Source organism: Lycium ferocissimum, chromosome 9 (assembly GCF_029784015.1).
Source record: "Lycium ferocissimum isolate CSIRO_LF1 chromosome 9, AGI_CSIRO_Lferr_CH_V1, whole genome shotgun sequence".
In the NCBI taxonomy this organism is placed as follows: domain Eukaryota; kingdom Viridiplantae; phylum Streptophyta; class Magnoliopsida; order Solanales; family Solanaceae; genus Lycium; species Lycium ferocissimum.
This window is the reverse complement of record NC_081350.1, coordinates 54,194,390-54,219,248: the sequence shown is the minus strand read 5'-3', so window position 1 is coordinate 54,219,248 and position 24,859 is coordinate 54,194,390. Positions and strand designations below refer to the sequence as shown.

Genomic DNA, 24,859 nt, shown 5'->3' with positions numbered 1-24,859 from the left:
GATTTAGAGGTTAGTAAGTGACAAAGGTGAAAGAAATTGTAGTAGGGAAGGTTATAAGGTATTGTGTTGTAGTTGTTGATTATGAATGGAATTTGGAAGGAAGTTTTAGATTGATTTAAGTGTAAATAGTATATAATCTCTGAATTATGGAGTTGTTGACATTGTTGTTGATATTTGGGTGTTGTTTAGAGAATTGGTGGAAGTAGAGGATATAAAGGAAATGTTGTGTGATTTTCATTAGCTCAAGTATTAGTTTAGTTGACCTTATGAGAGTTTCAATGGCTTGACCTTAGTATGAATCCTCTTGAATGTAGATTTGCAAACTCGGGAAGATAGGCATTGAGAAGTAAGGAGACGACGAGGTATGTAAGGCTATTCCTTTCCTTCTTTTTGGCATGATCCTTGTAAGCTAAACGTATACGTAACGTAAATTCATAATAACTCTACTCTTAGAATTAGGGATGATCCTTTTTCTTCATGTTCCATAATGTTACCTTCAGAAAGTCTTTCTATAAGCCATGTCAACAAAAAAAATTAATTTTAAAATCTATTTAAATAATTTTAAAAAATCTAAAAAACCCAACCCATCCTCTCCGATCTGAAAACCTAGCCCACTTCGCCGCCTCCTCCGTCGGCCCCCCCAGCCGCCGCCGATTTTGAAGTGGAGTGGCGGCGGCGAAGTGGGCTATCGGAGAGGATGGGTTGGGTTTTTCAGTTTTTTTTAATTATTTAAATAGATTTTAAAATAGAGTTTTTCTTAAAATTAATTTTTAATGATTAAAAATTTTAAAAAAGAAAAAATTTGGTCTCTCACGCTCTGTTTAAAGCAGTGTACTGCACGCATGTGCCAAGCTGGCACGATGTGTTCAAATGGCACAGTTTAGCTTATGTTCGAGGGTCCAGATGGTCAACGTCTCAATTTAGGGAGTCTAAATGGAATATCAGGACAAGTTCGTGGGTCCTGTCGATGACTTTTAGTATATATATATATATATATATATATATATATATATATATATATATATATATATATATATGCACCTTTGGTACTATTAGACTCTCTGGGTGCTATATGCGCGTATATTATGTATTATGTATTATGCATACATGTGTAGGGCATGGGGAAGGTGACGGCGTTATATACTCACTACCACCTGATCAGCTGGTCATATGATGATATGATAATGATAATAGTGATGGTGATGATGCCGGCCGATACGATATGATAGGATGCCCATAGAGGCTCGACAGGCGTTATATATGCATATATGTATATGTATGACCTCATGCATGCATACAAAGTATCTATGCATATTATCAGCCCTCGAAAGCAGTTCACATGTATAGGAATCAAATACGTGATTTTACTCTCAGGGACAATTCAGACATACAGGTTGCCTTCACTTACATTTGTTGTTTTCTTATGTCTCTTTTATGTTACTATTACTCTTTACATACTCAGTACTTTGTTCGTACTGACGTCCTTTTGTTGGGGATGATGCGTTCATGCCCAAGGAAGAGGCTCGGCAGATCCTTAGGTCGTCTCTTCGGTTGTTGATTTAGGAGCACTCCATTGTTCTAGAGTTGCAGCTCAGAGTGCTATGTTTCTTTTGTATATATATGGGTATGGTGGGGTCTCCGTCCTTACTACGTTATGTATTCTATGTAGAGGCTCAGTACACAATTTATATGTGTACATCTAGATGTTTTATGACCTTCTCGGTCTATCTCGTTGCTATATCTTTTGTCGGCCATTTCTACCGTATATATGGGCACGATTGATGATTTACATTTCTATATTTATCCTTTCACTACTAAAAATCGCTAAAAATCGACGGATCAAAAACCGACGCACCGGGTCGTTTAAAAAAACCGACGGAATACCACTCACGGAGTTTCGCTTTTTTGTATTTTTAATTATTTTAAATTATTTTAATTTAAAACCGACGGACAACATCGGTTTTTTGGCGAATTTTGAAAATATAATTAATTTAAAATAAACCGACGTCCCACGTCGGTTTAATTAAAAAAAAAATTAATATAAACCGACGTCGTACGTCTGCTTTTATTTTAAAAAAATATTATAAATAATATACAATTCATTTTGTTTTTTAAAAAAATAATAAACATTTTTTTTTGAAGAAACCGACGGACGGTGTCGGTTTTTTTTTTAAATTTTTGGGGTCAAAATCCTGTCAAATGTGCGGAAAAAAACCGACGGACGCAGTCGGTTTGTCAATCGGTTTTTCCATATATTGGCAAGAATGCGTGATTCTTTCCCATTTCAGCCCTATCCCTCTTCAAAATTAAACCCACCCTCCCCAAACCCAAGCCGCCCCCTCCCCTCCGCCCGACGCTCGCTCCCATTTCGCCGCCGCCCAACGCGGCCGCGCAGCCTCCTTCCCCCTACCCCAAACCCATTTTGAAGGTTAGTTTCTCTTAATTAGGTAAGATTAAAATTCTTTTAATCTTAGTTTTATTTGTAGATTTTAGGCTTAATGCTCGTCTATTTAGCTTTGTTCAACATCATTTGCAATGTTATTAATGTTGAATTTGTGAAAAAAAAAAAAGTAAACTTTATTTGCCTAGTTTAATTTACTTGTCATTTTTTTTTTGGGTTGAGATTGTGCTATATTTCATATTCTTTGTCAATGTATTTGTGTTAGCTTAGTTATCATTCTTTGTAATATTGTTGATGTTGAATATGTGCAAAAAATATATACTTTAATTATTTGACTAGTTTTTTTGTTGTTGTTGGATTGTGCTTTTTGTTAGAAACCCATAAGTTATTAGAATTGTTATTGATCATTCTAAATTAGAATGGATTGAGATTGTGCTTTTCAAAGTTAGAATTGTTAAGTTATAGTATTTCTATAACCTCAATACTAAAATGTAGATTTTATTTCTCTAGATTTACTTTTCAATTTTTAGAATTGGTTGGAATTGTGCTTTTCAAATTAAGTTAGAATTATTAAGTTATAATATTTCTATAACCTCAAAACTAAAATGTAGATTTTATTTGACTAGATTTACTTTTCAATTTTTAGAATTAAAGTTAGAATCCATAAGTTATTAAAGTTAGAATTGTTATTGAGAATTCAAAGTTAGAATTAGTTGGGATTGTGTTTTCAAAATTATATTAAAGTTAGAATTTATAAATTATTAAAGTTAAAATTTATAAATTATTAAAGTTAGAATTGTTATTGAGAATCCAAAGTTAGAAATGGTTGGGATTGTTTTCTTAAGTTATATTTTAAGTCGAATTTTAAGTTATAATATATTTCTATAACCTCAATAATTTGTGGGTATATTTTGTAGATGGATCGTATGTGGATGTATAATATGAATAATAGTAATCGTGTGGGTGTACATGATGAATTTGTTGAAGGTGTTGATGGGTTTATCAAACATGCAATGACACTTTACCCTTTTCAAAATGAAGGGGTAATTAGGTGTCCTTGTTCTCATTCGGTGTATGAAGTATTTGAAACCGAAGCGGTTAGGGTTCATTTATATAGTCGTGGTTTAAGCGGGTAAATATTATGTTTGGACTGATCATGGAGAGACTGATGGGGTCAATGGTATATTTTACAATATTGTTGCGGTGAAAGTAGTGTGTCGCAGAATATAGTCACGCCCAATATGATAGAGTTAATGATATGGTTAATGATGCGTTTGGCGTACGTGGTTTGAACTCCGAGCAAAATTTTGAGGAACCTCCTAATGAAGAAGCAACGCGCTTCTATCAAGAATTAGAAGAGGCTAGTCATCCACTTTGGGACAGGAGTCACATTCTAAGTTGTCTATTGCGCTTAGAATGATTAACATCAAATCGATTGACTGTTGTCAAGTCGCTATGGATTCAATGATTAAGCTTGTAGGGGAACTAGTTAGTCCTAATTCGACATACCTAAGAGTTACTATGAAGCAAAGAGATTGGTTTCCAAATTAGGATTGTCGTATGATAGAATTCATTGTCCAAACGTTGTATGTTGTTCTATAAGCAAGATGTTGATTTAAATGAATGTAAAATATGTGGACATGCGCTTATAAGCGGACACCAAGTGGGAAGACGGTTCCAATTAAGGCGATGCATTATTTACCTATTATACCTAGGTTAAAAGAGGGTTGTTTGCATCGCCGAGTTCTGGCCTCTACATGAGATGGCACAAATAAAATAGAAGGCCACACCGTGTTATGTGTCATCCATCGGATGGAAAAGCGTGGAAACATTTTGATAGAACTTATCCCGATTTTGCTATGAATCAAGAAACATTCTGTTTGGTTTGTGTACGGATGGTTTCACACCATACTGTTTTGCCGCACCTATTCTTGTTGGCCTCGTATTTACTCCATATAAGCTTACCGCTCGAGATGTGTATGACAAGTCCCTATATATTCCTAAATTGTGTTATCCCCGGTCCTCGTAATCCAAAAGTTTTGATTGATGTCTATCTCATGCCTCTTTGATTGATGAGTTAAAACAATTGTGGTGTGAAGGTGTAGTGACATATGATATATCAACTAAGAGCAATTTCAATATGCGTGCTTCTTTGATGTGGACTGTTAACGATTTTCCGCGTATGGGATGTTGTCCGGTTGATGACCGTTGAAAGCTTGCTTGTCCATTGCATGGAAACTAGTAAAGCTTTTCACTTTAAAACATGGCCACAAAAATTCATGGTTTGATTGTCATCGTCAATTCTTGCCTATGGATCACCAATTCAGAAAATGAAACAAGCATTTAGAAAGAATAAAATTGAAAATGATCCCCCACCTCGAACATTGTCAGAGAAGAAATTTGGGGAGGTGGTTTGTCACTTGCCTAAGGTCACAATGTTGCCCCCTTATAGACTACCGGTTATGGTGTTGAACATAATTGGACTAAATCAGAAAGCATATTAAAGAGTTACCGTATTGGAAGGATAATCTTCTACGGCATAATCTTGATGTGATGCATATTGAAAAAAATTACTTTGATAATTTTTTCAACACTGTTATGGATGTTAAAGGCAAGACAAAAGATAACCCAAAAGCTAGATTGGACCTAAAGGAATATTGTAGGCGCCCTGAATTGAACTTGCAAGAGTTAGCGAATAATAAAGTGTTCAAACCCAAGGCTATTTTTTCATTCACTTTGGAGGAGAAACGACAGATTTGTCAATGGATTAAGAATTTGCGGATGCCGTAGGGTATGCGTCTAATTTTGACAAGCGTGCCGATATGAATGAAGGAAAATTAATTGGTATGAAAAAGTCATGATTGCCATGTTTTCATGGAAACTTTGATTCCTATTGCATTTAGCCGCCACGGAAAGAATATGGAAACCAATCACAGAGATAAGTTTGTTCTTCAAGGATTTATGTTCTAACACTTTGATCAGTAGAAAACCTTCAAAGAATGGAATTTAATATTCTACTCATTACAACTAAGCTCGAGAAGATCTTTCCATGTGGATTTTTTGATGATGGAACATCTTCCCATTCATCTTGTACAAGAGGCGCGCCTGGGAGGCCCGGTTCAAACTAGGTGGATGTATCCTTTCGAGAGGTAAGTAACCAAACTTACTAGCTCTTTCTTTAACGTATTTTGTTAACTAATTATCGCTCCTATTGATATTAAACATGTGTGTGTGACCATTGGCAAATGCAAAAAATTGGCTAAGCTAGAGATCTAAGATTGAAGGATCTATTTGTGAAGCGTATCTTGCAAAGGAAACAACGCATTTGCTCATATTATTTCGGAGAGCAAGTGTCGTGTATGAGAAATAGGCCCAACCGTAATGATGAGGGTGGGGTTGAACATAACTACCCACCAATGTCCACCTTTAATCAACCAGGACGAGGTTCTAAAAAGCCTCCAAAACGAACCCTGAGTAGTATGGAGGGGCAATCAGCTGTGACACATGTTTTGCTCAATTGCCCTGAAATTCAGTATGGAGAGGCAATCATACAACTTAAGTATCCAGGTTACCCTAAGAAGAAGATAACATTATTTCGGTGCAAGTGGTTTGATCCAAGCCAAAGAGGTACAAGGGTGAATCGTCAACATAACATAATTGAAGTCAAACACACAAGACAATACAATCGCTTATGATCCCTTTATAATTGCACAAAATGCAAGCTGTGTCTATTATGCTCCATATCCTTTGCGTAGGGATAAGGCTGATTGGTGGGTGGTTATAAAGACTAAGCTCGTGGGGAGGATTGAGGTCGATAATGCATTAGATGTGGCGTATCAAAATGATGCAAACTTGTTCATCAAACGGGTTGACACAGAGTTAGAAAATAGTTTGGAACATCCTCAACACATATTGGAAGAAGTTGATGAAGATGATGTAACTATCATAGAAAATGTTGAGGAAGAATCGACCGATGGACCCTCCGAAACAAGCGATGAGGAAGAATCATCTCGATGAAAATGAAACAAGCGAGTGATGAGTGGGAGGATAACTAGTTGCATGTTAGTTTATTCTATACTTGATAATAACACAATTCTATACTTGTTAAATTTTTACCTACGATCAATATATCATTATTGAGTTATTAATTTTATGTATGCGTATGTCATCGTGGTAGTGATCAAGGTAGAGGTAGAGGTAGAGACAGAGGTAGGCTGGAGGTACTAGTAAGAGAAAAGATAAAAGACCTATAGATCCTACAACTACTAGTAGTCAGTCCATTCCGTCCGCTCCACATATGCAAGTCTACTCCGCCTTTTTTTTATGCCTCGGCTCTTCTGTGGCCGCCTAGTCAAGGTCTTTCACCCGCACCACCCTCTCACCACATCATTTACCTATCCTACTTCTATACCTACACACCTATGTATTGCCCACCACGTGGCAGATCTCCTAGCACATCGGCCACTTTGTCTTCTTTCTCCTTTCTCCTTCTCCAAATGGTACACCTCCAAGTGTATCTAATTTGCGCCTTAGAGATAGCAAATTTCCGAGCTTGAGTCACTCATCCAACCGCCTCCTCGTACCCATCGTCGTCCCCTCGCACTGCCTCGCTCCCGCACCGCACCCTCGCACCGGCTCCTATACAGGGACCGATACATCATGGTTTACAGCCGGGAGATAGAGATGCGATAGGTCAGATTTTCATCGTTTCGAGGGAGTCGGGCAAGATTGTCTTTTATTAAGTTTTCCTAACGTTTTTTTTTCATCTTAATCTAATATGCATTATTTTTTTTAACTGCGTGGGTTCTATCCAGATCACGACACTACAAAAGTCATACTGGATGTTGTTCGGAGGCTTTATGGCAATCATTTTTATACTTCATGGACTGAAATCCCATATGATACTCGACAGGCTATGTTTAGAGAGTTTAACGTATGCATCTTATTATACATATTTTATAACTTGAATTTACTTTTATATAAATCATCTAACATTAGCTATTTGATTTGCGGATGTATTATACATGGGATCCAATGGACAATGATAGATTGCCGCAAACTTTGAGAAGAAGGGGAGTGCAAGGTTGTCCGATTGGTTTTCGAGGGCTAGAAGGTATATGACGATGCCCCAATGGCTAAACGCTCGAATGTGGGAGAAACTTAAGGAATATTGGCAAATCCCCCGAGTTTATCGCCAAGTCCGAGCAGTGGAAAGGCCGCCCGTGCATCCCGTAAAGGTGGCTCTTTGCACATCGGCGGGGTGCAAGAAGTCGAGGGGCACGTGGCTAGGACAATGGTAAGTAATTTTATACTTTTAAAGTTACCTACGATCAATATATCATTATTGAGCTATTAATTTTATGTTTAACTTTTTTTTTTTTTTTGTATAAAAGCTACTTTACGATGCCAACTCGGGATCGCCTATTCCTAAAGACCCATACAAAAAAGAAGAAGCACGAGCCTGATCCGACCTTATGGGCCGAGGACAGGGCTCGTGATTCCTATGTAAGTGATAATTTTATTATTTAAGTAATTATATATAAGTTTAATTATGATAATATTCGTTATATACTAAGTTTCATTTTTTAATATACAGAGGCAATATATGGATCATGTGGACCAAGATATAGCCAAACTCAGCCTGAGCATCCGAGTCGTCCTCCACCGGAATTAGAGATAGATTTTTGGTGTAGAGCGCTTGGGGGAGTACAAAAGGGTAGAGCGTACGGTCTAGGCCCAAGGAACAACTTAAGTCGCCTTCGGTCAGATTGCGAGGTGAAGGGTCTTCTCGACAAGCCGAGGGAGTTGATGATGTTCTGTGTCAGACTATGGCGCAAAGAAATTGCCGAACTTAATAGGAAATTAGCGAAACCGAGGCAAGAAGAGTTGAGGAAAGTAACACCATGAAAGCGAATATTGAATTGCTAATGGCACAAGTTAAAAGCCACATCGCATGTGGACGTTTGGTGTGTCCCTTCTCCCCTCCCTCCGACCCGAAGATGATGATGACGGTGATTTCGTAGTCCCGAACACCGGATGCATCAGTTGTAGTAGTTTGAATTTAATAATGGACTTATGTTTAAACTAGTTAATGGTACTTTTGGTTGGTCATTTAAATATTTTAACTTTGAAGGTTTATTTAGATCGTATTTGATGTGTTTTATTATTACTTAGGATGATTTTATGTGTTGTAGTCTTTTTAGAATTGATTTGGAGCATTTTAATGCTAGTTTTGAAAACGCCTTTTGTTATTGGTTTCGAGTAGATTTTGGTACTCGGTTTTTGTGCGTGTGTGGTTACGTAAAATGCATGATTTGCATGTGAAAATTTTCCAGAAACCGATCGAAAATCGACTCGTCCGTCGGTTTTCCGGAAATTAATTTTGCAGATTTTCCAGTAAAACCGACTCTGTCCGTCGGTTTTCTGGAATTAATGCTTATATTTTACAAAAAAACCGACTCGCGGTGTCGGTTTTATAATTAAAAAAAAAAAATTATATAAAAAAACCGACGCAAAGGCGTCGTTTTTTCATAAAATATATATTATTTATATATAAGATAAAAATCCGAATTTAATAAAACCGACCCCGTCCGTCGGTTTTAATTTTTTTTTTAATTTTTAAAAATATTTGAATAAAAACCCGACCGACAACGTAACCGATGTCGTCCGTCGGTAAAAACCGACGTTGTCCGACGTTTTTCGAAAGCGAGGCTATTAAAACCGACGGACGTTAAAATGTCGGTTTCCGTCGGTTTGGTTAAAAAAACCGACGCTAGACGTCGGTTTTTGTCAACGGTTTTTTCCGTTTTTTTAGTAGTGTTTGGGCATGTGCCCCCTTCAGATATGAAATTAATGAGTTAGCTTTATGGTCCACTCGGATATGACTATGAGACATACTTTCAGAGGTACTCAGTAGGCTAGCTCCGGCTGCCCGTCATAGTCCTCCGATTGGGTCGTGATAGAGAAACATGATATTAGTGTATTGCATTGAGATGAGTTGGATCAGGTAAGTTTATTCCAGGGCATTCTTTGGCCTCCAGACTATTATTATTTTAGTTCAGTTTTAGTTTCAGTTTTCAGTTATTCTATAGCCTTAAATACTCGATACATTTTTCATATTGACATCCCTTTTGTCAGGGCCGCTGCATTCATGCCTGCAGGTTTTCTTGACAGAAAGCTGGATAGACCTCCCCAGTAGATAGGTCTTGACATCAACTGATTGGTAAGCTTCATTCTTCCGGAGTTGCCAAGTCTAGACTTGGGAGTCTCTTTTTTGTATATAGACAGGATAGGTAGGCCGGGCCCTGTCCCGACCATGACACAGTTCTATCATCTCTAGAGGCTTGTACACGAGTCCTGTATGTTATATGTCAGTATTGAGGCCTTGCCGGCCCGTTGTACTTGTTCATTTTGGTACTGTTGGTTGTAGACGTTCATGGCGTCCTCGTCGGCCTACACAGTTATGTATATATGTTTTGGATGTGTGTCCCCTCAAGATTTGATAGTTACTACTTACAAATGATTCACGATACGGCCCTGTCGGCCTTGGTTGGTATTGTCTGTTTGCAGGTAGGCTTCTTCAGCCTAAGTTGAGGGTCACCCCTCTATAGTTACAGTTATAAAGTGGTTCGCTCGGGCTGAGTATGGCACTGGGTGCCGGCCACGTCTCTCCAGATTTAGGGCGTGATGTTTCACTATAATGGCCTGATTTTATCCGGAATCAATTTTTCATGTTATATTTTACTTCTCTATAACGATATTCTACCTATAACAGCAGTGACATTTATTATAGTAGTACACTCTTTGTAGAGTTACCTCTCTATAACAGCCATACTAAAATATTGTGTAATAATATTTTGTAAGAAATATATTATATATACAAACTATTAAAATATTTATGGTAGTCATCATTAATGTCATGCACATAGTAAATTTCAGGTAAGAATATCTAAAAGGAAAAAAAAATTATAGCTCAAATCCCATCTCATAACATCAATCAAACAAATGATGCTACCATTTATATGGAGTTTGACGCAACACTTTCAATCTTTTGAAACTTACACTGATGAAAAGATTATTGCATAAGTCATTGGAGTGGGAGAACAAGAGATAGTGGACGTAGAAGGTGACAACGAAAGTGCTGATGAAGAGCCTCAACCTATTGCTACTTGGGGTGAGATAGAAGAGTCAATTGTTAAGCTCTTAGACATGAGCCAACACTATATATATATATATATATTTCCGTTTCTGCCCTCAGAAAAATCTCAATTTGGCTCTTTAAAGTGCTGCTTGAATTAGATTTTGGAGATGTTTTAGTAATATTATTGCCTGATAAAAAAAATAAAAAAAAAGCTCTTATACAGCCTTCAAGGGAAAACTATTGAATTCCCTTTTGCCGAAAGTTTGGACAAAAAACTCCATCAATTCAAGCGTTATGCTATTACTAAGAGACTGAAATTTACGAAATAATTTACAATTGTAGAATTCTTACGTCAAACTTGAAATATTAAAACTTTTAATTAATTTTAAATCCATGTGTTCCTTAGATCGTATTTTTTTTATCTGTACGGTACAACTAGTTATGGATTATATGAGTAATTTATTAGTCTTTTCAATTTTTAATTAATGAACTATGAAAATCAATTGAGATTTTAAAATTAACAAGTATTTGTTTTCGTTTATAACATAAAAAGTATATATATATATATATATATATATATATTTTTTTTGCATACTATGTTTATAACAACTAAATGAGATCTAAACATAAAATGCCAAAAGATATACACATAACAAAAGAGCTCACTATAGCAGCCACAAAATTTTCGGACAAACACTGCTATTATAGAAAGGTTTGACTGCAGTTTACAATCAAATTGTCATTCAATTATCCAATCCCTTGAGAAGACCATCACACTCAAATTAATATTTGATCAAACATCCACTCATATAATTGTGGACTTTGAAATCAATTGAAATATTTACTTTCACAAAAATAATGTAAAGTTTGTTAGAGCCTATATGTTCATCTCCAAAATAAGCCTGTCAATTGGGCCGGGTCGGCTCGGGATTGGCCCACCTAACCCGGCCCATAACCGGCCCGGCCCCCCAACCCGGTAAGAGGGTGGTGGGCTGGGCTAGTGGAAAAAATTAGGGGGCTGGGCCGGACATGCCATTTAGCCAGCTAGCCCGGCCCACCACCAGCCCTGGTTCTGGCCACCGGCCCGGCCCATTTCGAATTAATTTTTTTTAAAAATAAATTATTTAAGTGGTATATTTGTGTATATCTTATATATGTTAATGGTATATTTGTGTATATCTTGAATATGTTGTTGGAATGAAGACTCCCAACGGCTATTCAAGAGCTAAAAATTATAAAAAGTTGAGAATGTGATACAAGACTACATAAGTAATTTAAAATAAAACTTCAAACTTAAATCGATAACATTGCAAATTCAAAACATACAAACTTGAACGGTTAGCTTATTATAAATGAAAAGTTCAAAACGCTAGCATCGATGGAGAAATTTAAAGAAGAGATAAACTTCAAAGTTCAATTTTGTGCCTTTTGTCCAAGTGCCTACGTAACGGACCGGTACCCCAAAAATCGATTCGGACTTATGGAGATATATTTGACCACAATGTTGACATTTAACATGTTCCTCATCTACTCGCTCAAAATGCAACCACACCGGACTTGAAATTGATCTTCGGACTGGAGGAGGAGGTGGAGGATTATCATTATCCATTAAATTTAAATTTTGAAATTTGAACTTGGAAGTTGGAAGAGAGAGACAAAGAGAGAGACAGAGAGATTTAGATGAGTAGGAAATTTAGGGAAAGAGGAAAGTAGGGAATTGTGAGACAATATGAAGAAGAATGAATGGTATTTATATATTGAAAATAGGGCCAAAGTATAATTTAAGGAACTTGATGGTTAAAATAAAGTTGCCAACAACTAGATTTTAAAGTATCAAACTTAATTTTAGTATTAGAATTTTTTAAAAATAATTAAAATCCGGCCCGGCCCACTAACTAAAACCCGACCCGGCCCACTTAGTCCACTATGTACCCCTATCCGGGTAGGGGGCTGGGCCGGACACCCTTTTCCCTCCTCCAACCCGGCCCCCAACCCGGCCCACTAACTATGGCCCGGCCCGGCCCCCAGCCCCGGCCCCATGTGACCCACATTTATATGGCCCGGCCTGGCTTACTCCAAAATACTCTGCAAGTGTTGCTTTAAGTAAGTTCATTTGTTTCTTGCTATTTTCCATGAGCATTCAAGAAACTTTATATTCTTGTTTATGCAAATTGGCTAGAAAATACTATCTACTATTGTTTGTACCAAGAAGTGGTGCCCTCTTTTTTTTTTTTTTTTTTTCTCTCCTTTTTTATTTGTGGTAATCATATTTCAGTATATATCAAGCATTTGGCAGTTTATTGTCATATTTGGCGTGAAGAAAATTTTGTTTAAATATCCAGAAAGGCAGAAACCACCAAAGATCATTTTTATCAAACTGGCTATGATATCCGTGGCATCTACTATTAGTTACATAAAATAATTATTCAATAATATCAGACATATATATATGGGGATGAGGTTCGATGTTTGAGAGTGATACCCTTCCCTGTCTTCATTTTTAATTTTATTTATTCACATGGAAAAAATATTTCTTTCTATATTTACAAATTATTATGTTATTTTAAGAATCTTATACTGATCAATATGGAATACATGTGCGATGTACGCGCCCAAAAACTATTTATATATATTACAAGATGGTGGCAAGCTTGTACAAGCACGGGCCCAACACAAAAAATGAGTCATTTTAGTTGCTAAATTATCAAAGTTTTATAAAGACAATTAATTAATTCATCAAATAACATTTGTTATAGTCCTAGTACAGATTAACGGGTTGAGCGCTAGCTTAATACGGTGAGATCCCTGCCCACGGTTGAGCTAAAGGGTTTTATTGTTTCACTAACAATCTTAAGCTAAGATACCTAGACAGTGGCGGATGCCTAAACCGAGGGTGTTCACCCGAACACCTCGGCAAAAAAAAGTAAAAGGTATTTATAGGGTAAATTTTCTGTATTTATGTGCATATATTAACTTTCGAACACCCTCGGCAAAAAATTACAGTGTATATTTAGCTTTCTTTTTTTTTCCGAACACCCTGGATGAAAATCCTGGATCCGCCCCTGTACCTAGACATTCCTGTTAGAGGGAAAAAAGTCTAGGAGTTTTATCAAACAACAAACTAGAACCTGGGAGGACTTCTATGGAAAGTTAAGATAGTATTTGATTGTGAGTGATGAGACGAGTATTGGCTTAAACAAACATGCAAAGCACAATGAGGAGAATATTTATAAATTTGTTTTCCTCCCTAGGGATTAGGAATAGCCAGAAAAAGAGATATGGACTCCCAGCTTCAGCAGGCTTATATTCAGTGCCGAATTTATGCATCAATTTTTTGTCACGTGAACACATGATCACTCAACTAAACTCGATATATTATGTGTATAATTCTGAAAATATATTTAATATTACCTGAAGGAACACATGGCCAAACCAGGACTAGTGGAGCACTGGTTAGGGGTTGTGTTTATTAACTCAAGGTCTCGGGATTGAACCCGAGCTCCTGCACATTTCTATGCTTTTATTAAAGCAGCCTTTTAACTTTCCTTTTTATATTATTCTAAATCCTTTTTCTTCTATAATTCTAATTACCCAAAAGTAAAAATTGTGTTTCTATTTATTAAAACAACTTTTTAACTTTCCTTTTTATATTATTCTAAATCCCTTTTCTTCTATAATTCTAAGTACCCAAAAGTAAAAACCGTATTTCTATTTTATATTACCTCTAATAAAAAAAAATCTTTATTTCTAATTATCCAAGTCCCTAAAGGCAAAAGAAATCAAAAAACCATATAGGCGCTAAGCTGCAACGAACCAAAGGCAAAAGAAATAAAAAAAACCTATAGCTAATGGTGAACCCATCATCTTGAAATCCTGGATTCGCCTCAGCTTATATTTATCTGAAAATAATGAAAAACGAAACAAAAACATCATATATGTAAATAAAAACTATTAAGAGCGTATATAAATTAATCAATGATACCGCATACTTCTAAGTATATAGAAAATCAAATTACAATCATTGAAAAAGCCGCGAAAGTATAATGTTCAATACAATACTTGAAACTAACACGGAGGATGTAGATTCGTTTTGTAATAGTAACTCGTCTTGAGTTTCCTATTGAATTTTACAAACTGAAAAAAAAGTAAAAGTAATACATAAGAACACTATATCTGAAAATTGGAGATCCCCCCCCCCCCCCCCCGGCCCGGGTAATTTCTAAGAACACACATGTCGATCCTGATGCTTAACCCACGCTTCTATATAATATGTGGCTATATAATGTAAAAATTTCCAAAACAATAAATGGTAAATCAAACTAGTATTGGGTGTTTGAAATGACACCCGGTGTTTACACAAAATTAATTCAACTTATCGTGTTTAAGTGATTTAATGAAGAGAAACATATTTATTACTTAACTATAGTCAAGTGATATAAGTTACGCATGTTATGCATTTATTAATTTATAATATAAATATCCAATGCGAATAAGTTTTTACTCGTAAAACGAATCGCATTATTAGGAAACACAATGAAACTACCCTAATTAACTAACAAGATTATATGGCATAAAAGACTTCCCAATTATCCTATTTCTTGTGAAAGAATCCTGTATAATACAATCTATACCCTAGTTATCCATTAAATACATACTTTAATTTTGATATTATATTGGATGTAGATTTAAACTACACATAATAATCTTGGAAAGTTATCCCAAAGGGGAGAACTGACAACTCATTTATTGAAAGTGGTCAGAAACTTACAGAGAAAAATTTCTTTTTATATTGGTGCGGAGAAAGTCTCATATTAAAATTTAATAAATGAACAGAAGTTACGTATAAGATATAGAGATTCTCACGGATGCGTTGTATTTTGGAGAAAATAATAATTTAATAAAAACAGAAAATGTCACATCATGTTAAAGAAATATTTCTCCACATTGGCTTAGCACAACAAATTTATACTCCTAGCGTCACAAAGTTAACCGTTAAAGGTTACATAAAATTAGATGTCTTCTATAATCTATTCTCTAGGGTTGGACTTTGAAAAATTTATACTCCATATTGCACATAATTCACCCAAATGATGAAACACAACTTTGTAATTTACTTTTAGGGAGTGTTTGGTATGAAGGAGAATACTTTCTACGGAAAATAATTCTTTTCATAGAAAATAAATAGTTTTCCTACTTATTTTCTTATATTTGATAAGTAAGTAGAAATAAATGTTGTTCGAAAAATATTTGTATATAATCTCAGCAAGCACTAACGGGGTGGATTGGAGGGTAGGGGTGTGTGGGGTTGATGGGGATGGTGCTATGGGGGCTGGGGCTAGGGCTGGGGTGTGAATAAGTGTGATAGAGGATGGAGAATCTACTTAACACTGGAGTTGAGACAATTAGAGTGGAATGCTACCTATGGAGCTTGTTTTTTCTTACTTTTATAAGGGAAGTCATTTTCCTCATTTTAAAGGAACATGTTTTCATTAAAAAAATGTTTTTCAAAATTTTTGACTAATCAAACATGAGAAAATTAAAAAATATTTTCCAAAAAATATGTTGCTCCATACCAACACACCCTTAGGGGTTGGCTGGTAGCTGGACAAGGGACAAGTTATTCATGTATTAATTTCTGCATTAACTTATACCATGTTTGGTAGCTAATAAAGAGACACATTATTCATGTATTAATTTCTGCATACTTATACCGCGTTTGATAACTAGTTAGGAAGTAAGTTATTCATGTATAAAATTAGTATGGTGTTTGGTTTGCAATTTGGAAACCCGCATAACTTATACATATATAAATTATGAGGAAATCTATGTATTATTTTACGCCGGGTAGAAGATGAAATAACTAATACATTAATAATAAGTTGAAATGACAATATTACCCTTATCATTCCCCACTTAATACTTTCATTTTCTATACCATATTTTTGTATAATTTTTAATATAATATTTTAATTTTAATTGTAAACAAATATTTTAATTTTAAGAAATATATAATATTTATTAATTTTTAAGATAACAAACCAACATTCAAACAAAGAATTTATATATGCATAACTAATACCTGCATAACTAACCTATATTACTAACACCTGCATAATCCTAACCAACTACCAAACGACCGCTTAGTTCATAAATTAAATATAAAGGTAGCTAGGGGTCTGCCTACCCCTTACATTTCGATCCGGTCATAAAAATTGGAAGCAATATAATCCTTGGTCACGGTTTTGTTAATCTTGTGAGAATGATACTTCAAACTAAATACGTCGAATGATACTTCAAACTAAATACGTCGCACAATATATAGCTAGAAAGTCTAGAAAGATGACCCTAAGAAACAGTTTTTGTATATACAAGGAACAATTGGGTGCAATTCTTTCTATCATGGTTAGGTGTCATGACCAATGTTTTAAAAGGTAGGGGCGTGAGGCAGGGCGTTTTGCTTAATACGAGGCGAGGCGTAAGCCTCAGGGCATGGGGCGTAAGCCCCATGGATCTTTTAATTTTTAATTTATAATGTAGTAAATAGTATAATAATACAACAATTATAAGAAATTACATTATTAGTTTTAAAAAATTAAAAACATGATTAAAGAAATTCATAGGAAATAAAATTTCTAACGTGATTTTACCACTATAAATAATGCAATGATATAAAGGCTATTATGAGAAGCAAATCAACTAACATCTTAACTTGCAAACAAGAAATAAATCACAATTTCTTAAAATATATTACGATTATACGATGCAATTTACCTCCTTAAAAGAAAATAATTAATAAAATTTATCAGTATTATAATTAAAACAACACTCATTCTTGAATAAAAACAAAATTACTTTCAAATTGCGAAATAATAAAATTTGATAATTTTGAGGCATATGACAAAAACATGAAGACCAATGACAAGTAAATACGTAAAATTCGGCTATGTGTTTTAACAAAAAATGTTAAGTTATATTCACCCTCACGGTGTTCTCAAATACTAAATATGCAATATTATGACTTGTTAGTTGAGTTGCTCTCAATCTTCTTATTTTCATAGATGAACAAAACTATTAAGCATCATTAATTTATTTATTAAAATAGTATGAGGGTCATCAATGTTGGCTAAGAAATTTGACACATAATTTGTGTAAGAATTGTTAGGCGAGCCCCGAGCGTTGGGCGTTAGGCGTGTTTAGGGCGTACAGCCGGGCGCTTAGGGCGAAAACCTCATAGAATTAAGCCCCACACCTGAGCCCTAAGGTGTTTTGACAGTGCCCCGCCCCGAGGCGAGTCCCAAAACTGCCTTTAAAACACTGATCATGACTGCTTTTAAACTATACATGATTTGGCCAATCAATAAATCTTCATGGAGCGGCATGACTACAAATCTACAAGCTAATGCTAGATTAGAAGCTATTAAGAAAATTGACTAGTATCTAACTCAATCTCAAAAGTTAATTAACTCATAGGGTCAGATGATCGGCTAAAATCATATCATGAGACTAATTTTCTCATCCAATATCGATGTGAGGCTCTAACCCGTCGGACACGCCCATGACTAGACATCTGCAGCTGGAAGCTGGACACTATAGTATTGGGGTCATACATTGAGTCCACTAAGAATTGGGATGAGTTTGAATCTGTTACCATATAAAAAAATGGACCTTTAAGTCTAACTCAACCCCAAAAGCTAGCTAATTTTCTAAGATCATATAAGGAGATCAAGTTCCCCAACCACTGCTGTTGTGGGAATACTCTAACAGAAGTTGACGATTTACCATGTCGAAGGTATAATAACTGTCAATATTTTATAAGTCAGATTGCGTGCGCAAAATTTTCTAAGCTGTGTCATAATTCAAAGAAATGAATATATCTCTATAAAAACATCCTATTAAAACAGTGTGTCTTTTGTTACACATTGCTCCAATGAATCAACCCTCAACAACCATCGAGATAAAAAGACGCAGATGACCATAAAATTTATTTTGAGGAAAGTTTTGTGATTTCACGGTTGAAAAACAACTTTGTAAGATATGCTCTTCTTTTTTGCATCATGGTTATTTTCGAATTGCTAATCTTATTTTAAGGAATTTAAATAAATTTCTTCACATTGTTGGTGTATTGTGACGCATTAACCTTTTCTTCCAAGTTAAATGGACTTTGAAAGGTTGAACTTGATTTTAGAAGCTTTGAAGATACTTTCGGAAAATATCTTTTCCCATTGTAATTTCGGTTGAATTCAAATTACAATTTTAACTTAGATAAAACCTAAATAACTTGATAGAATTTAATCGAGAAAAAACTCAAAATCGTCCGCTATGGAATCAAAATCACCCAATTTTTATTTTATTTTATATAAAGCGCTAATAATCCTCCATAGTTAAGATTGTTGGAATTTATTTAGAAGTGATTCAAAATTTAAAAGCAACATCTGAAAAGACACAATATATTGTGAAAAAGATGTTACCCATTTTTTAAATGATACACCTATTCACTGTGAAAAAGTGTCATCCAATCTTAAGGGGTACATCTATTCATGAAAAAGTGTGTTTCACTTCCTATAAATCTATCCCATTCTTTGCAGAAAATCTAAATCTTTAGACTCTTTAACATTTCATTCTCTTCAAGAGTCCGTTTTTCTTCTTATTCTAAATTTTACAAAAGCAGCTGAGAGATTAAAAGGGTTGTCCAGAACTTCTATTTGAATGCACATTAGAAGATTCCTGAGTGGTTCATGTATCTTGGGAGTAGAACGTCACTTTGCTATTTGCATCGGGGTAGCGACGAAAATCTATTCTAAAGACAGCGCCATCCATAGCGTGCCTTGAACCGGATTTTCAATTTCAACTCTGTCTTATCTTTTTTGTTATTACTATACTTTTTGTCTCCTATTTGTTCTTAATACTATCATCTCTAATATTTTTCCAACAAAGATATGGCACACTTTTAGTTCCGAACTTTATTTATTACTCCCTCTGTCCAATTTATCTAGCACTTTTTGCTTTCCGAAATTCAAACTGTATGAACTTTGACCATCAGTTTAAGAAGTATTTTTTCACCAAATTGATATGAGAGCAGTTGCAATTTGTAGTACTTTTCGTATAGTTTTCAAATATATAAATTTTAATGTTAATATATCGAGTTAATCTAATCCAATTTAGCATCAAAGTTTAGTCAAATTGACTCTCGAAAAGCGAAAAGTATCATATAAATTGGGACGGAGGGAGTAGTATTTAACTTCGTTTCAGAACTTTTTAGTTCTCTCGTCATGAGGAGGACAAGAGAGATGGCACCGCCTAACGGAGCCACGATTCCCGGCTAAAAATAAGAACGAAAAATGTCAAGAATTGAATTTAGAGATAGCAGCATATACAAACTAGTGAAAAAAGATTTGAGAATATGAAAGGGAAATAAATACAAAATAAAACATGGGGAATCAAGTAGATAAAAAAAGGGAAAGGTCGAGGAATAATATAATCGAACCACGAATCTTGAATTGGGTCTAGATTTTAGCCCAAAAATGTGCAATGTTGTTAGGAGTTACCAATTGATGGTTTTCCTTCCGACAGGTACATGATTCCGTTGTACAAGAAGGTTATATTCAGAATTGCAACAACTATAGGGGTACCAAGTTGCTAAGCCACACTATGAAAGTGAGAGAGGATGGTAAAATGAAGGTGGAGAGGGGTGTGTCTATTATCGTGGACCAATTTGAATTCATGTCAGGATGTTCAACTACAGAAGTCATTCATCTCGTAAGGAGATTGGTGAAGCAGCACAGGGAGAGTAAGAGGAACTAACATATAATGTTCATTGATCTAGAAAATCATACAACAAAGTCTCTAAGGGAGTTATATGAAGAAGTTTGGAAGCTAGAGGTGTACTGATAGATTATATTAAGGCGATTAATGACATGCATGATAGCCAAGACTCGAACGAGGACAGTGAAAGGAGACTGAGAGCACTTTCCAGTCGTGATGGGATTGCAGTAAGGGTCAACTCTTAGCCCGTTTATATTTGTCTTGATGATGTATGAGCTGACGGGACATATCTAATGGGAAGTGTCATGGTGTATGCTATTTCTTGATGACATAGTATTGATTGATGATACAGCAATAGAGTTAGCGATAGGTTGAAGGTTTGGAGATAGACCCTGCAGTCTAAAGGGTTTAGGTTAAGCAGGACTAAGACAAAGTACTTGGAGTGTAAGTTCGGTGGCGTGACTCACGAGACAAATGTGGAAGTGATGATTGATACACGAGTCATCTCAAAGAGAGGAAGTTTCAAGTATCTCGGGTCAACAATCTAAGAAAATGGGAGATTGACAAAGATGTTACACATCGTATTGGAACGGGGTGGATGCAATGGAGGTTTGCATCCGGTGTCCTATGTAATAAGAATGTCATACCAAGACTTAAAGGTAATTTTTATTAAGTGGTTGTTAAACCAGCTATGTTGTATGGGATGGAGTGTTTGTCAGTCAAGAGCTTGCACGTCCAAAAGATGAAAATAATGAAAATGAGGATGCTGAGATGGATGCGTGTGCATACCATGAGAAATAAAATTAGGTGACTAAGATGGTTCGGTCATGTGAAGATGAGGTTCATAGATGCCCCAGTGAGTAGGTGTGAGAGGTTGACTATGGTGGGCTTGAGGAGAGATAGAAGTAGGTCGAAGAAGTATTAGAGAGAGATGATTAGACAGGACATGACACACCAGAAACTTACCAAGGACATGACCTTAGATGAGAGGATATATATGTAAGTCGAGGATTAGGATAGAAGGTTAGTAGCTAGTCAAGCGTTGTCTCATTTTTCTTATCAATATTATCATTACTCTCCTACTATCTTATTTTTCGATTTTAGTATTACATGTTGTTTTCTTTTCGTCGGTTATTGTGTTACTTGTGTTGAATAGGTGTAATGCTTCACTAAAACTCATTTAAAGTAATTTACATGTAATCCTCCATAAACCTTATAAAATTTATAATGTTATAAAAAAAAAGACCTTAACTGTTAGTCTGTCAATATATATAAGTCAAATTCTTGAAATTCTCAAGAAGATTGTAATAGCAACAAGCAGTCAGTAGGAGGAAAAAAGAAGAGAAAAATATACTTGGTAAAAAAGATTAGAACTCTTCGGAAACAAAGGATTAAATGGTTCCATTATGGAACTAGTAGGAAACATACAAAAATGACATTTATATGGCCCTAGAGGAAATAGAAAGATATCAGCGCAAAGAAGCAGTTGAAAATCTCTTTCTTGTTTCGAAGATCTCTATTCTCCAAAGAATTTGTCATATACACAGACAGATCTACATTATATATTTACCATGTATGAATACACCAATAAGACAACCCCCTTATACATAGATTTTTTTTAATATATTATATATATTTTAGATAATCATTAATCACCTTAATTATAATTAATGGGCACTCATGGCAGGCACAAGATCTTGCAGAATCCTAAAAGAGACAAGATTAGACTAAAGCAAGCAAAGATTACCTCTAAATCTTAGCTACAAGACCCCTAAAAAAGAAAAAAGAAAAAAGAAAAAAATACCCCCTCCGTTCCACTTTGTTTGCTATTTCAAAGGTGAATCCAGATTTAAAATTTATGGACTCCTATGTTAGTGACCTCAAGTTAATATATATAATGATAGTTGGATTCACAATCAAATATTTATGGATAAGCAAACTACTGGGTTATCGTGAACCTATATGTTGTGGTCTAGATCTCCATCTGGCACTATTTCCTCATTAATCTGCTAAAAAAATAATGATACATTCTTATATTTTCTTAATAAGAAGATTTTATAATCATACAAGTGTTATGACAAGTTTCAAAAGTATTATCGCCACATAAATATTATGATATTTAAAAATAAAAATTTGAAAAACATTCATTTCTTTAATTAAATTTTGTGTCAAATCAAATTATGACAAATAAAATATAAAAGGAGGAGAGTAACTGATAACGCACTGTGAGTGTTAGAGAGGAAGACACAGAAAAGAGAGAGAATTTTCATCAACCATAGCAAATAGCTAGGGAGTGTTCGGAAGTTTTTCATGTTCCATATTCGCACTCAGAACATGGAAAAAGTTTAGGGTTTCATCAAATTCTAGGGTTCATCGGTGCAGATCTCGAATTCAAAATTTAAAGTTAGTAGATTCCCATCTTTATATATGTACCATCAGATTTTTTTTATTCTGCAAAGCACATTTATATTTTGTAATGAAAGCTAGATGTAGTTATTTATGTCAAACCCAATTCAACTCCGTAAGCCCGAAGCTCATTCAATCATGAATATATTCATGTTTCTAAGGATCGGATGTCACGATTCAAGTTTATGACACGTATTGTTCGCTTTGGGCCTAGACTCACACGGATTTGTCTTTTGGGCTACGTTATAACAAACCCAAAATATACACGTACCATGTGAACTTGAGCTATGCCTTATAAAACTCTTCACTTTCCTCTCCCCTGCATTCTGATGTAGGATTCGTCTAACGTGTCATGTGCAACTCATCTTCAGAAGCTTGCCAACCTAAATATCTGTCAGTCCTGTTTGACCCACCTTCATCAGCCCCCCTCCGTCAGGGGCGTCACAAGGGATCTCCTCACACAGTGACTCTGATGAGTCAGATCCATACCATGTAGCATATATAGAGCAATTCTATAATTCATAATTCATGTGGAACTAGATATATATTTATATTCAACAATCAACTTGTTCACAACTCAAGGTATCAGAAAACTGTGGCATGTTTGGAAAAGAACAAAGCAAATAATCCTCTTATTGTAAAACCATAGCAATTTACCTTTTGCTTGTTCCTTCAGAAGCCAAATTGAAATTCAAGAAGATTGCAACTGAAAGGTAGGAGTTGCCTCAGCACTAGTTGTACTAGCCCTATTTTGCAGCTTCCTCTTCTTTTTCTTCTTCTTATAGGAAATTCCTCTTGCTTTAGCTTGGAAATCTCTTACCTCTCGAAGATAAACGCGTATAGAGCCACTCGCGAATGGATTATTCTCTGGAAGGCCACCATTTTCTTCATAAGCAGCTCTAAGCCTACCAATAAGTGCATCTAGGCTTCCCCATGCTTGTCTAAGTGGACAAGTACAAGGCCCCGGAGGCTCCGGTTCCCCGAAAAAAGGGCAACCATGTAAATGCACTTTAGTTTTTCCGAATTGATCTAGGTATCGGAGAAATTCTAGCACTTGGTTATAGTTGCACTGGGATAAAGGAACTGGCGGCCTTTGATTTTTCAAGTACTGTCCGAAAGTGTTCCAATCGCGACGTTTCTGAGACTCGTACCTGCTCAGTTGGGGCGGTGGTGGTGGCTGATGATGATGGTCGTCAGATGGTGCTAGAAGTACAGTGGTTGATGATCTTGATGATGATCCTTCTCCTCCTTCCACTCTTATTTGATCATTTGACATCATAGCTTGAAAAAAATAGTTTGTGCAACCTAGGTTCCCAAATATTTGAAGCAAGATGTTATTGAATTGGTGATGCTAAGATAAGTGAAAAAACATTATGGAGGAAGAAGAAAGAGTTGAGTAGAATTGTAGCTGAGAAAGATGGAAATCATATCATGGCGTACTGAGGAGACACGGCATGGGTCCAAGGAAAGTATATCAGGTTCTCTTTTTCTTATTCCTTCTTGTTTTCTTCCTTTAATTGTCCTATTAGCACTATGATTATTTACTTTCACCGCCTCAATTTATGTAGTACCATTTGAATTTTGAGAGTCAAATAAATTATTTTTTTACCTCGCTTTTCTCATATCTTTTAAATATTTTGAATTATCAATTATTGCAATTTATAGTCTTTCCTTACGTAGTTTTCAAATATATATACTTTATTCAGAAATTTAAAGATTCCATGTTCGAATTCACAGTCAAAATTGTAAAAATTGACTCTCAGAATCCGATTGAAATTTTTTTACGTTAACAATGCATTTTAACATGTTGTAGTAGGTATTCATGTCTTATTTTTGTGTTATAAGTCTCACTTTTTCATGAACAATTTACCTATAATTAATTATCTTTTAGGTGACCTGATAGTGTATAAATAAATTAAGGTTTTACATTGTCATTGTATAATAGTTGAGCTTCCATAATTATTTATACTAGCTTTGTCTTTTAAGGAAAATCTTATTAGTATCTTGATAATTGTGCTAGCTAGCATCATTAAAGCAATCATTATCAAGATATTAGCAAAATCAGCACTTTAGTTAGCCTTACTAACCAGGGGTAGCTAGAGCAAGAAAATGTGTTACTGTGTTAATCACAGTTTATTACTTGTATGTAT

At 35.3% G+C, this 24,859-nt stretch overlaps 1 protein-coding gene across 1 annotated transcript; it reads right to left on the bottom strand.

Annotated features, from left to right (window-relative positions):
• Positions 1-22,613: 22,613 nt before the first annotated feature.
• LOC132029377 (protein LIGHT-DEPENDENT SHORT HYPOCOTYLS 10-like) lies at positions 22,614-24,219 on the bottom strand. Its single transcript, XM_059418659.1, has one exon. The coding sequence runs from the start codon at positions 23,986-23,988 to the stop codon at positions 23,401-23,403; it is 588 nt and encodes a 195-aa protein (XP_059274642.1). The 5' UTR covers positions 23,989-24,219; the 3' UTR covers positions 22,614-23,400.
• Between the last annotated feature and the right edge of the window lie 640 nt (positions 24,220-24,859).

Excerpts from the sequence above, each read along its gene's own strand:
- LOC132029377 (XM_059418659.1), bottom strand. The coding sequence starts at position 23,988 with ATGATGTCAAATGATCAAATAAGAGTGGAAGGAGGAGAAGGATCATCA.